This window comes from Lepisosteus platostomus, chromosome 26, assembly GCF_059453375.1.
Source record: "Lepisosteus platostomus isolate fLepPlt1 chromosome 26, fLepPlt1.hap1, whole genome shotgun sequence".
Classification (NCBI taxonomy): Eukaryota; Metazoa; Chordata; class Actinopteri; order Semionotiformes; family Lepisosteidae; genus Lepisosteus; species Lepisosteus platostomus.
This window is the reverse complement of record NC_142636.1, coordinates 8,478,851-8,491,023: the sequence shown is the minus strand read 5'-3', so window position 1 is coordinate 8,491,023 and position 12,173 is coordinate 8,478,851. Positions and strand designations below refer to the sequence as shown.

Here is a 12,173-nt window from a genome sequence, read left to right as displayed (position 1 = left end):
CTGTTGGATGGCAAACCGGGCCGCCCAGGAGTGATATTGGGGGGGGGGGGGGTCGCCCAGCTCCTGTTCAACCTATCGTCTCGGTGTCTGATCCCCGACGCTGAGGCGCAGCAGGACGAGAGTCTCGGACGCCAGTTCGCGGGGACCAAGGGAAGCGTTCGAGGAGAAAACGGGAGCAGCCGAAAGGTTATATGAACAGGGGGAGGCCGCCCGGCCTGTCTCGTCTCGTTTGTTTTCTGGAGGAGTAGCCGGAATTCCAAACGCCAGCGGGAAAGAGAGCGGATGAGAGTTTCCCCCCCTGTGGATTGTGCCTCCTGGCGTCCTGGGGACAAGATCCCCCCTCCCTCCCTATCGTTGTTCCAGCTCTCCCGGACTTGCCGATGATATTGATGCGTCTCAGCGGCGCCTCTCCAGCAGTGTGGCCAGAGGAAAGAGCCCGCGACCGAGACAAAAGTCTTCAAAGCTCCCCTCTCGCATTCCCTAAACAAACAAAAAAAGCACAATTCCTCCTCCGTACCTCAACAGTTCCCACTGCAGTGCGCGGCTTTAAAAATGTTGATGGCCTTCCTCCCGAGCGTCTGCGTCAGGCCCCGCACAAGGCCGAGAGACGCCAGCCCCTGGCGTGCAGGTACCAGCTGTGTTCTGTGTTGTGGTATGGCCGTTTCGGATCCTGCGATGAGCTTGCGTCAGAAACACGGTACAGCAGACCGGGGACACCGGCGCCTGCTTTCACATCCTGGAGAAGTGAAACAGCCATTCCTCGCAACTGCACTTGGCGCCCTTGCTGTTCTCGAGCCTCCAATACGTTTTGCGAAAAAAGAGGTTTGCCATCACACAGGTGAGCTGCTGACTGCTTTGTGATCAAATGCAGATTTGCATTGCTGAGAAGCCCAGGGAGACTGCAGGAACCAGAGCAGAACTCAAAAGACCTCGTTTTAAAGTTTGTTTTTTAGAAGAAACCCCGTGCAAAGCCATAACCCTGGAATGATGCTGTGTTTTCCTTCACACCTGCGGCTTGTTGCAGGGGTGTCTGCACACCGGAGCTCTCCCCCGGGGAATTCTGGGTAGCCCAAGATCCGCCAAGGCGTGCCCTTCCCCGCCACGCCTCCTTATTTCCCCTCTCGTGTCTGCGACCTTGTCCACTTTATTTTTGTTTTTAATAATAATTTATAATAATAATGGCTTACACTTCAGTAGCGCTTTTCTGGACACTCCACTCAAAGCACTTTACAGGTAATGGGGATCCCCTCCACCACCAGTGTGCAGCATCCACCTTTTTACTCGATCATTATCTCTGTTGATATTTATAAAAACAGGTTGGTGGCCGATGGGGGAGGTCCAGGGCTGGGGGTGTCACTGGCTGACCCCCCCAGATAACGAGGCAGCACCCCTGCAAGTACTGTGCTGTAGGGAGAGAGAGAGAGAGGGCACAGGTCTAGTCCACGAGCGTGCACCACAGGGTGGCCATTTCTTGCTGGATAATGTGTTTTTTGTATTAACAACCTTGATTTTGAATACATGTGCGTGGATTTTCTTTTTGAGCTTCAGCAATACCACTTCATTAGCAGCTCTTCGTTGTAAAACTGGAAATGGATCAGACTGTTGTGGAGTGGGAATCTTGGTTCCTGCTTCTTTATGTGTTTGGTTCTACAGGAAACGACAGTTCAGGGGTGCATTTGTCGCTCTTTGTCACTGACCCCATTTTTTTTGGTCTCTCTCTCGCTCTCACCACCCCCCTGACCTTGTCCTCCCTCTTACTTCTCTCTCGCTCTCCCTTCCTCTCTCTCTCTCCTCATCTCTGTCCCTCCCCCTCTCTCTTTCCCTCTTTCCTCTGTCTCCTCCTATCTCTTTCCCCGTCTTCTCCATCTCCTCCCCTCTGTCTCCTCCCTTCTCCCTCTCCCCAGGTGACGTTCACCAAGCGGAAGTTCGGGCTGATGAAGAAGGCCTACGAGCTGAGCGTGCTGTGCGACTGCGAGATCGCCCTCATCATCTTCAACCACTCCAACAAGCTCTTCCAGTACGCCAGCACAGACATGGACAAAGTCCTGCTCAAGTACACCGAGTACAACGAGCCCCACGAGAGTCGGACCAACGCAGACATTATCGAGGTACACAGCCCTGAGCCGGGGGGGGCATTGCTGGGGTTTCCTGAGTGAGGGGGGTCAGCCATTTCCCACTTCCAGTTTCCACTATTACTGTCTGACTCTCCCTAGATAAGTTGCCAGTGCTAAGTTTAGCCCATGCCAAAGAAGACAGATGTTTCATTTCGTGTTTTGCACGGGGTATTAAAACCAAAATGCTAATTTCACTGCTTACTTACATATGTTGTTTTTTTGGGGGGTGCGTTTCTGGCTTATTTTGTCGAAGCGTTTGCAGCCGTAGGGCCATGTTCGGGGCAGGCCCTGGCCAGGCCCGTTTGCAGGGCGGCCCATGGGAGATATCCCATCAGCCCTGGCCCAGTGCGGGCGAGGTTAGACCGCCCCGCGGTGGGTGCCTGGGAAGGCAATGGGACGGGGCGAGGAAGGGCCGGATTCCTGTATCCCAGTGGAATCGGTGTATTTCTAAAACCTCATTTCCTCAGGCCAGCAAAAGAAAAAAACTGTATAACATTCAACAAATCAAATATCCGAAGCTGCTTAACTATCATTGAACATGCTTCCATAGTTCTGATTTGTGTGTTAGTGGGTCGTTTTCTGAAAACCGAAGAATCTTGAGTTTGGAGAACCCACTGAAGATCTACTGGCAAGTGTTTAAATACAAAATGCTTAGCCAGTTTAAACCAGCTTAATAACAGGTGATAGGTCTGTCACATGGCTCGGGGTGTGAAGGCGCTCTGGGGAGGCACAGGGATGAGCTCTCTAATCCGGACATCACCGACTCGAACCTGGGTCGTGTCTCTGGCTGACCTTGGCGGTGTTCACAGGATGGCAGGGGCACAGGGGCGAGGGATTAGCAATCCTTGGCGTTCTCTTGGTGCCCTGCGCAACAGCGACTCCTGCTGGCCACTGGCAGCAAGTGCCCAGTCGCTCTTCCAGGTGGCTCTCCTGTAAGGGGCAGCAGAGCACGTGGCACAGCCGCCCGCCGAAGACCCTCCCGGACGGGACTGTGGGAGCAAGGCCAGATCTGAAGAGCATTGGCAATTTTGTTTTGTTTCCCAGTCGGATGGGCGTATGAAGCTGTAGCGTTAAGTGAGGGCGTTAACACACCTGGACTCCAGTGGCCTTTGGGGTTTCAACACTTGTTGAGATGCCAGTCTGAGACGGAGATTCGAACCCAGGGGGTCTAACCACATTCAATACAGTTCTGGGTTTTTCTTTTTTACTGCTGAGTGGCCGTTTTGAAACATTAAGGTGACTGTGGTTTGCGGTTTTTTTTTCAAAATAGGCCTCTGGCTCTGGGCACATGGTGAAAAGTGTTACATACTCGAGGGGTGTGGTAGGAATATGAGGTCATATTCCTCATATTGGGAGGAATTCTTATTCCTCATATAATTCAAATTCATCCGTATATAATGGAGAATTAGCTCCTGGGGTCTCGGGTTTTTCGGAGAATCTTCAGCACAGGAGATGGGGAGCTGGCCTGGGCAGACTGCTTTATCCAGGAGCCGGTGTGGGACTGGATGAGGGCAGCTGGTGGCTTTCCTATGAAATCCCCCCGCTGCTCAGAGTCTTTCTGACAGATGTGAGAGCCGGGGCTGGGCTCCCGGGGGCACAGGAGTTCAAGCTTGAGTGCCCCTTGTGCGGGTGTGAGTGTTTCTCTGGGCATCATGCAATATTCAGGGGCTCCCGGAATGTCAGTAGCAAGGGGGAGGGGTGACTCCCTCTTGCCCTTGCATCTGCACAGCAGGAACGCTTGTGACTTTGCTGCCATAGTCCGTGCCGTACTTTTCCAGTGCTCTACCTGTAATGGAAAGGTCCCTGGACAGGTGGGTAATGACAGGATTGCAATTACCCTATGGACTTAGGGAACAGAGAAATCGAACGAGCTGGACTCGCACACTCAACCCAGACGGGCAGAGTGTACCAATCGGTCTCAGCCTGTCTCTCTGTGTGTGTGTGTCATCCGTTTATCCGTGTGTATTTGCTGTCTATCAGCAAAACTCATTTTGTTTGTCTTTGTCCATGAACGGGCTCTTACAGATCTCCACGCTGACTGGAGGCAGACAGATGCGCACACACACACACACAGACACACACACACACAAGCCGCGATGCCACCACGCACAGACAGGGCCGCGCTGTCAGAGGCTGCTGGGACTGCACCCCTGTGCCCGAGTGCACACATGCTTCAGAGCCGATGCGCGAAGACAGGCACACGCACTGAGGCGCCCACGCAAACACACACACACACACACACTCTCCCCAGGGCACACACTGGGGCGCACGTGCTGGGAGCACAGGCAGCCCGCTCGCCCTGCCACTGCCGGTTAATCCGCTCGGCTGATCCAGATCACGGAGTCGGAGTCGGAGTCGGAGTCGGGGGGGGAGGGGGAATGCCCTTCCTTTAAGCAGCTCAGGAGGATATCTCCCCTCAGCACGTGGTGTTTATATTACCCTGCGTTGTCTTAATCCAAGTTAATTTAATTAAAATATATTCCTCTCTCTCTCGCATGGAATCACCTAGGCTCCTCTTTTTCTCCCGTGAGCTGGATCTCTCCATCCCTCCTCTTCCCTTCTGCGTCTCCTTCGTGCTCTGTCCCTCCGTCGTCCCTCGTCTCCTTCACTCACTCCGCCTCTTGCTCTCCATTCCTCCCATCACCCTCCTGTCTCGCCCCCTCTCTCTCCTCCCGCTGTCGTTCCCCACTCCTCTCCCCTTGCTCTCCGTTCGCTGTTCTTCCCGGCTCTACCTCTCTCACTCCATTAAACCTCCTGGCGCCCAAGGCGTTTGTCCTCCGTGTGCTCGGCTTTTCCAGTCCTCGGGAGAGCCACTTGAAGCTGAGGAATTATTCCCAGATCCCCCCCCCCCCCTCCGGGATAGGGGGGTGGGGAGATCTCAGCTTTCCGAGAAATGGGGTTTTGCCATACGCGGTGTTCTGTAGCGAGTGAGTCGATCCGGTTCGGTTTGCCCCCCGATCTGGGATGAGGAGCCGGGGGGCTGGACGACGCTCACTGGTCTCCCAGAATCCTGCAGATCCATGGCCTGTTGAGTGCCCCTCCTCCCCACCACCTCCCCCAACACCACCTGGTCAGCGCGGAGCAGCACATGGGACGTGACGTTCGGTCAGTCACTCGCGCCGCCTGGCCAGTCAGATCAGGCCGAGACGAGCGTCTGAGAACTTAGTCCCGGGTCTGCCGGCGATGATAGACATCGTTCGTGGTTCCAGTCGAGCGCTGCTCTGAGGACGGGGACACTCTGTTGAGAAGTGCTGTTTTGGCTGGGCCCTGGGCAGTGAAGGGGAGAGGTGGGGCTTTTTCTTTCCGTACTGTCATGCGACTTTTTTCCCCTAAAAGCTAGCCTCTTTGAAGAAAAGTACTCCGCTTCGGGCAAAAACTCTTTCTTTTCTGACCCAAGTAATAAATACAGTAGATCCTTTCAGGCTGCGTTTCAGAATCTAAAGATTCCTCCTCTGATCGCGAGAGTCAGCCTGGCAGAGCCCTGGTTTCTGGGCCCCTGGCTGCTGGAAACGGCTGTAGTTGGTTCCTCCAGTCCTGGGGTGTGTGGCGAAGTTGCAGCAGTGACCGACTGTGCCAGGGGTCGCCAACAAGGCAGGGTGCGGCCCGGTCTCTCCCACAGTCGCACGAGCGGGTCGGGCCTCTGAGCGCGGGTCCGGTAGTTCAGCGATGGCCGAAACCCCGGTAACGCGGGTTAGTGAGGCGACGCCAGGGCAGAGTCCCAGCTGATCCTGGCGCGGGTATAAAACTGTCCCTGGCTTGGCTTCCCGCAGACGTTACGAAAGAAAGGGTTCAATGGCTGCGACAGCCCCGAGCCCGACGGCGACGACTCCATCGACCAGAGCCCGCTGACCGACGACAAGTACCGCAAGACTAACGAAGACCTAGACATCCTCTTCAAGAGATACGTAAGTACTGCCTCCCCTGCGCCTCTCCTAACCTCCTGTCTCTTTCTTTTTCTTTTTCTCTCTCTCTCTCTTTCTGTCTGGCCTGCATCCGGTCCGGGCTGGTCTCTCCCCCTGGGGGGTCCTCCTTCAACCCCCTCTCGCCCCCCCCCCCCTGCCCCCGGCCATCCCCCCCCTCCCCCCCATCACAAACGAAAAAAAGGCTCTGAGCAAGAAGGAGCATCGGGACTGCGAGAGCCCGGACCCCGAGGAGCCCTTCTCCCTCACCCCCCGCACAGAGGAGAAGTACAAAAAAATTGACGAGGAGTTTGATAAAATGATGCAGAGCTATAGACTGTCAGTGAGTACTCGCTAGGGGAATGAGAGCACCCCGAAATCCCTCCCCTGTCCCCCATTCCAAGCCCTGTGCAGAGGTGTGTTTGTCAGAGGGGGGCGAGGGGAGAGCAGCATGATGATGATGATGATGATGATGATGGCCTCTTCATTCGCCTGCTAGTTCGCTGTCCCTTCTGTGCCGTCAGCGACTCTGCCTTCAGTTCCTGCTGGGGAGTTATGTGGCTGGGAAGGATTAAGAATGAGAGGAGTACGTCATCCAAAATATTAGGGTTCCCCCCTCCTCCCCATGCCTAGCGTTAGACAGACTTCACCTTCACCAGACTCTCGCCATCCCTGGCAAAAACCGTCCTTCCGGCTGAAAACTGGATCAGTCACACACACACACCCCTCAGCACCCCCTAAACTCAAGGCAGTCCTGCAACTGGGGACGGCATCAGGCATCACATCGTTCAGGCTCTTGTGGTCTGGAGTACATGCCCACCCCCTGATCAGGGTGCCCTTGCTCTAATCAGAGGACAGTCACCTTATGCCATAGAGGGGGTGCTGTTGCCCATGTCTTGGCCTACTGTAGCACTCGAGAGTTCGGGAGCAGCTGCAGGAGCATCAGAGCTTCAGAAGCGAGGGGTGTGAAAGCAAAGAAAAACTCATGCAGTAAAACTAGCAGGGAATGCGATCAGCAAACTGACACCCGCATATCTGTTATCAGTAATTATGCATCACAGCCTTCGCAATGTTAGCATTTGCAGAAGACATGGAAAGGGTTTTGCATTTCCTTTCCTTTGCTAAAAACGTGTAAGTTTGGATCTGTCAGGTGGATTATAATTCTTTTATCTTTTAAGATGATCTCCTGCAGCTATCCATAGCTTTGATAAACGCAGACCAGGTTCTGCCTGAGGGCTGAGCACAAACTGCGACTGTGGTTCAATTACTGTGGAGTGTACAGTGCAATCCAGGCTTGCAGGGAACACAGGGTCCCAGCTGCTGATGGACAGATAGATGTTGAATAGCGTAAACAAAGAGGGCTCCTGAGGTTCTGCTGCTCCCCAGCTCTGCACAATCTTGGGCACGGTGTGCTGAGGTGTGCGTCAGTGATTACCTTCCCCCACCCCACACCCACTTCCTCTTAGTCAGAGATCATCCATAACTCTTCCCACGAGCTGCGACTGCTCGAACAGTCCGGTTGCCATGGCATTCATCACTCTCCGCAGGATCGGAGGCACAGAGAAATCGCTGGCGGCACACGCAGGTACTGGGAGTCAGCAGGCGCTCGGGACTGGGCTGCCCCTTCGAAGCCCAGCTCTGTGTGTCAAGACCGCGTGAGCCTTCTGGGAGTTCTGCTCTGGAGAGACGTCACCCTGGCCAACAGAGGGAGCTTGTCTGGGCAGGACGCGCGCGCTACTTGTTAATGAACTCGCAATATTGACTGCCACCACTATAATCATTACCGACAGTCTTGACAGTAGTTAGAATTCCTCAGTGACCGATCCATACTGATCTTCACAGGCAGTCTGCAGTTTTCTGTGCATCTTATTCGCGAAAGGCCTCTGTGGTCTCCTATGCTATGCTACTGCATTCTTTTTCCATTTTCCCAGAATCCAAGAGGGCCGAATGGCCTTCTCTCATTTAATGCCCTTGTTCTTTAAACTCCTTCAGGGTTCTTTTAAGTTTTATTTAACTAGATACTGTAGGTCAGCTGAGAACAGATTCCCAATTAAAGGGGCGACCTGGAGAATCTGTTCTGCAGCAGGGTATTTACTAGAGCAGTTCTGCTCGAGGGCACTAACCTCCAGCAGAATCCTCAATGAGATTTGAACCTGTGGTCTTCCATTTGGGACATCAGAGCCCTGAGCTCTACCCCCAAATGCTGCCTGGATTATTTGCTCTATTATCCATACAAACCCTCTGGACATCTGATTGGGAGTTTTAACTTTTTTTTCCCCACTCGCAGCTAATAATTTAGAGCAGCGGATTGTAATATGGGGTGTGAGGTGCCCTCTCTGGGGGGGTGTGAAACAGGCCAGATTATTTTTAGAAGGTGAACCATAATTCAACAATTTTTGATCAGGGGTGCAAGAACACCCAAAGAGGTGCACCTGTAGTAAAGGCTAAGAATCACTGATTTAGAGCAAAATCACACAGTACATTTTCTTTTTTGCTTTCACGCTTAAATGTGTCTGGAACTCGCATGCAAATTTAGAGTCAAATTTAAAACAAATGAATGATGTCTTAAGTCATGAATCTTTCTCTGTGTTCATTACATTATGATGGTAATGTCAGTCAAATGCACAATTACTTGTCTTCTGACCTGGCCCTGCAAATTTTTAATGCGTCGTAAAAATGATGTGATGCAGCGCCTTTCGTGACGGCACATTGCAAGGCAGTTTACACCTTTCGCTGAGCAGATCCCTCTTGGCGGAGCTTGTCAGCTGTATCTAGAACTGGAAGGTGGCACCAGTAGCAGGCTAGGGTTAACAGGTGCAAGTCAACAGCCACAGACTGTGTTTCCTAGCCATTGCAGTCGTGTCCGAACTCCCTTGCCGCGGTGCTTTCCTCAAGTCCAGTCAAGCTCCCTGTCCACTCCAGGGCGGAATCTGAAACAGCTCACGCTGTCGTGCTCTGCAGCAGAGACCCCCCTCCCCTCTTTGGTGTACACACCTCGCACAGGCCACAGGAAGTGTCGCATACAGCACTATTCCCACAGGCACGGCCTGTAGCCTTGACGTGACAAGATAGGGACTGATGGGATGCACATCCCTCCTTAAATCCCAGAACAGGGCTCCCCAAGTCTGCTTCCGAAGGATAACAGTCATGCAGGTCCTGGAGGGCTCCTTAAACTTGGCCGTTTCGGGCCTATGCACAAAAGACTCAAGGGCCCATCGAGCAAGTGAACGAAAGACGTATGCTGCTGGGACCTACAGACCCTGCTGGGCTGCTCGCCCTGCCTTAGCATATCTTGCCACCCATGCCTTTCCTGGAACTCATGTTGTTGATCGCATTGTCGGACAAGCGGAGATGGCATGGAATCCTGGGAAATCGGGAAAACAAGACTGATGGTCCCTCCGGCTCTTGCTGTTCTGTCCACCTGCTTGTTGAGAGTCCTGGTCATCCATGTGTGGCCATGGGGCCCACATTCATTCTGCCTGACCAGCAGGCTGCCAACCCTTTGCCCGCCTTGCTCCGTGGTTTTTAGTGCTCATCACCAGCTCGGAGTGCTCCTTTGATATCGACTTCACCTGCAGAATACTGGAAAGTTTCTACAAAAACAGGAGCGCAGCCTGTGCTTTCTCCTCAAATACAGATGTCCTCCATTTCCCAGGTGGTTCTAAAGCCCTGGCTCTTCCTCCTGATCTAGATGGCTTAGGGTCCATCTGAGCTTTTAATTGACTTAATTGGCCTCATTCAGTTTCTCCTCTCCCTCTCCATGCATTAGAACAGTCATCGGTTATTATTTCCTGATCCGGTATTGTTCATGTATTTACACAGGACTGAATCCCTGGGCTCCTGTGTTTTATTTTAGTGCTCTTTATCTGATTGGCAGGTCTTCTAGCTGCTAAAAATTGATCTCCCTTAGCTGTCATGCCCTGAGGGTCCGGGGTGAGATACTGTCTGATTAAATGACACCCTTCTTTTTAATTTCAATCTTTTAACTACCAAGAAGTCTTCATCTAGAGCGCTTGTGCACCAGGGAGGGCTTGGGTGCTATTTGCACTAACATGGGGAGAGAACACGACCTCAGAAATATATTCCAGCTTTTCCTCAGGATTGACTTGATTCAAGCTAGTAAGTTGAGTTATCCCCTAATTACTTAATTGGCCCTAAGGCGTAGGATCTTTTACCAACTAGGAATTAGCCAGAATAGAGAGTTACAATGGAACGCAAGAAGAGGGACACACCGAAGCTATCTACTGGGTCTGGGCCTGTATCGCACAACCAGCTGTGATCCGTGTTGGTCAGAGGGGGGGCGTCCAGCCTGAGACATCTGGTACGCTCCCATCTGGGTGATGGGGGCGAGGAGCAGAGGGTTTTCAGTCTCCCTGGCCAGAGCAGCAGGGCAGGGACTAGGAGAATGGGACAAGTTAGAATCGGGCAAATGAAGCTTAAAGAGAAGGGGAAAAAACATGCTTGTGCACTCATTTTCCAGGAGAACACGGTAACTTTTGCAGACTTCTGGGGCACAGAGGAGAAAAGTAGGGCATAGAATTAATTTGCCTTGATAGCAGCACATCAGCGCAATTCACCAGAGTGGAGTGCAGATGAGAAAAATGGGTTAGTTGTGTAGCAGCCTGTACAACAAAGAAATGGGCTTGCAATGGAGGGTATAACACAGGAGATAGGGGGCCAAATTTGTGCTAACCACTAATATGTTCAGAATGTGCGAACAAATATAATCATGACATACAGTAATACCCATTTATTCTAATGGGGATGTATTCATTTGCATAATTAACCCCTTTTTCTATTAAAAAAGAGAGCACCTAATAAGCTAAGAGGTGTGATCTTCACCTTTTTAAAACTGAAGTTACAGTCCCAATTCATTAAGAATAAATATTGATATCCTGCAGGAAAACTCTCCATTTTCAGTAATCCACCTTTGGTGCAACTGCTAAAAAGCTGCATCTCACCCCTTGTGGTGAAACGGAGTCATTTGAGGAAGCTTTGATTTTTATCCTTAAACAGTTGACCGCTGCAAACCAGATGGTTAAATGAAATAAGTTATCAGAGAAGCTACCCTGCCTATTCGTCAGCAAGCATCAGAGCCAGCTTGAATAACGTGGTAATTGCAGTTGTGTTATAAAGCATGTGCTTTGTTACGGTAGTCAATGCATGGAAAATATTCATTGCAGAAGATAAAGCAGATGGAAGGATCCGAGATATTTAGAATATATTGTGGACTGTGAGGACCTGTAGCAGTAGTGGGCTCTTCCTGGTGTATTAGGCTCTGAGCATTTTCCACCGATGTCATGCTCATCTAATGCCCTTGAACACTGCTGACCAGTGGACAGCGGGGCAGCGAGGAAACACTCACCCGCCATGATGTTTAAAACCCCACACCCATGAGGAGGGCCTGTCTTCTGAAATCCAAGCCCCCCCCAAACTCAGGCCGGGCTCAGCAGGGTTATAAGGTGGACGCTGGCTCTCTGGACTAGCGGACCGACCGAACTGGCCAAGGATGGGGAACAAATTCTCGCACTGACCCACATCGGTCAGTCCGCAGCTCCCTGGACACTACAGCTGCTTGAACAGCAGGTCCTTACCAAACCAGGCGGCTGGCAGGCTCGTCAACTACACCTGGAATTTGCAGGATTTCAACAGCTGCTTCGACACTTCACTAGACTCTGACCATCAGTTTTGAAAAGCAAGTGGACAGTTCCGAGAAAATTGGTTCCCTCAAAGTTCCGGACGTCTCGGAATGAAACGAAAGGAAATGTCGCCGTTTTCACAGCCGTGAAGAAATGCTGTCGTTGTCTGTGTGGGGAAGCCCGTCGGGCTGTTGGGTCACGTTTGGCTCTTCTGATTGCAAGACCCTGAGCTTCGCAGCACCTCAATTACTTAATTGAGACTTAATCGCTTAATCGACTGTGGCAGCAGTTTGAAGGGGCCGGAAAACCCATAGCAACTGTAGCCTCCCTTTCAGTATCAAGTGCTGTATGCCTCACTTCCCACACAGCACCCACACCACCACTAACGCCTGGCTTTGACTGACACTGTGGAGTGCTGGAGCATGCCGCCAGCATGTTTGTGCGTGGCCGTCTCTGCCAATACTATGGACCCTGGCGTTCGGAGACGCTCCCTCCCCAACACACACGCCAACGCACCGTGT

At 52.2% G+C, this 12,173-nt stretch overlaps 1 protein-coding gene across 6 annotated transcripts in view; it reads left to right on the top strand.

Moving 5' to 3' along the window:
- The window catches only part of mef2d (myocyte enhancer factor 2d), a 71,670-nt gene that overhangs the window by 39,366 nt on the left and 20,131 nt on the right, over nt 1–12,173 (top strand). For 5 of the 6 annotated variants that reach the window (XM_088620804.1, XM_088620802.1, XM_088620805.1 and 2 more), the window contains exons 3-4: nt 1,905–2,108; nt 6,219–6,356. In XM_088620804.1, the coding sequence (XP_088476930.1) occupies nt 1,905–2,108; nt 6,219–6,356 (342 nt within the window). Of the gene's footprint in view, nt 1–1,904; nt 2,109–5,884; nt 6,020–6,218; nt 6,357–12,173 lie in introns of all 6 variants that reach the window. The other variant, XM_088620803.1, reaches the window with a different exon arrangement.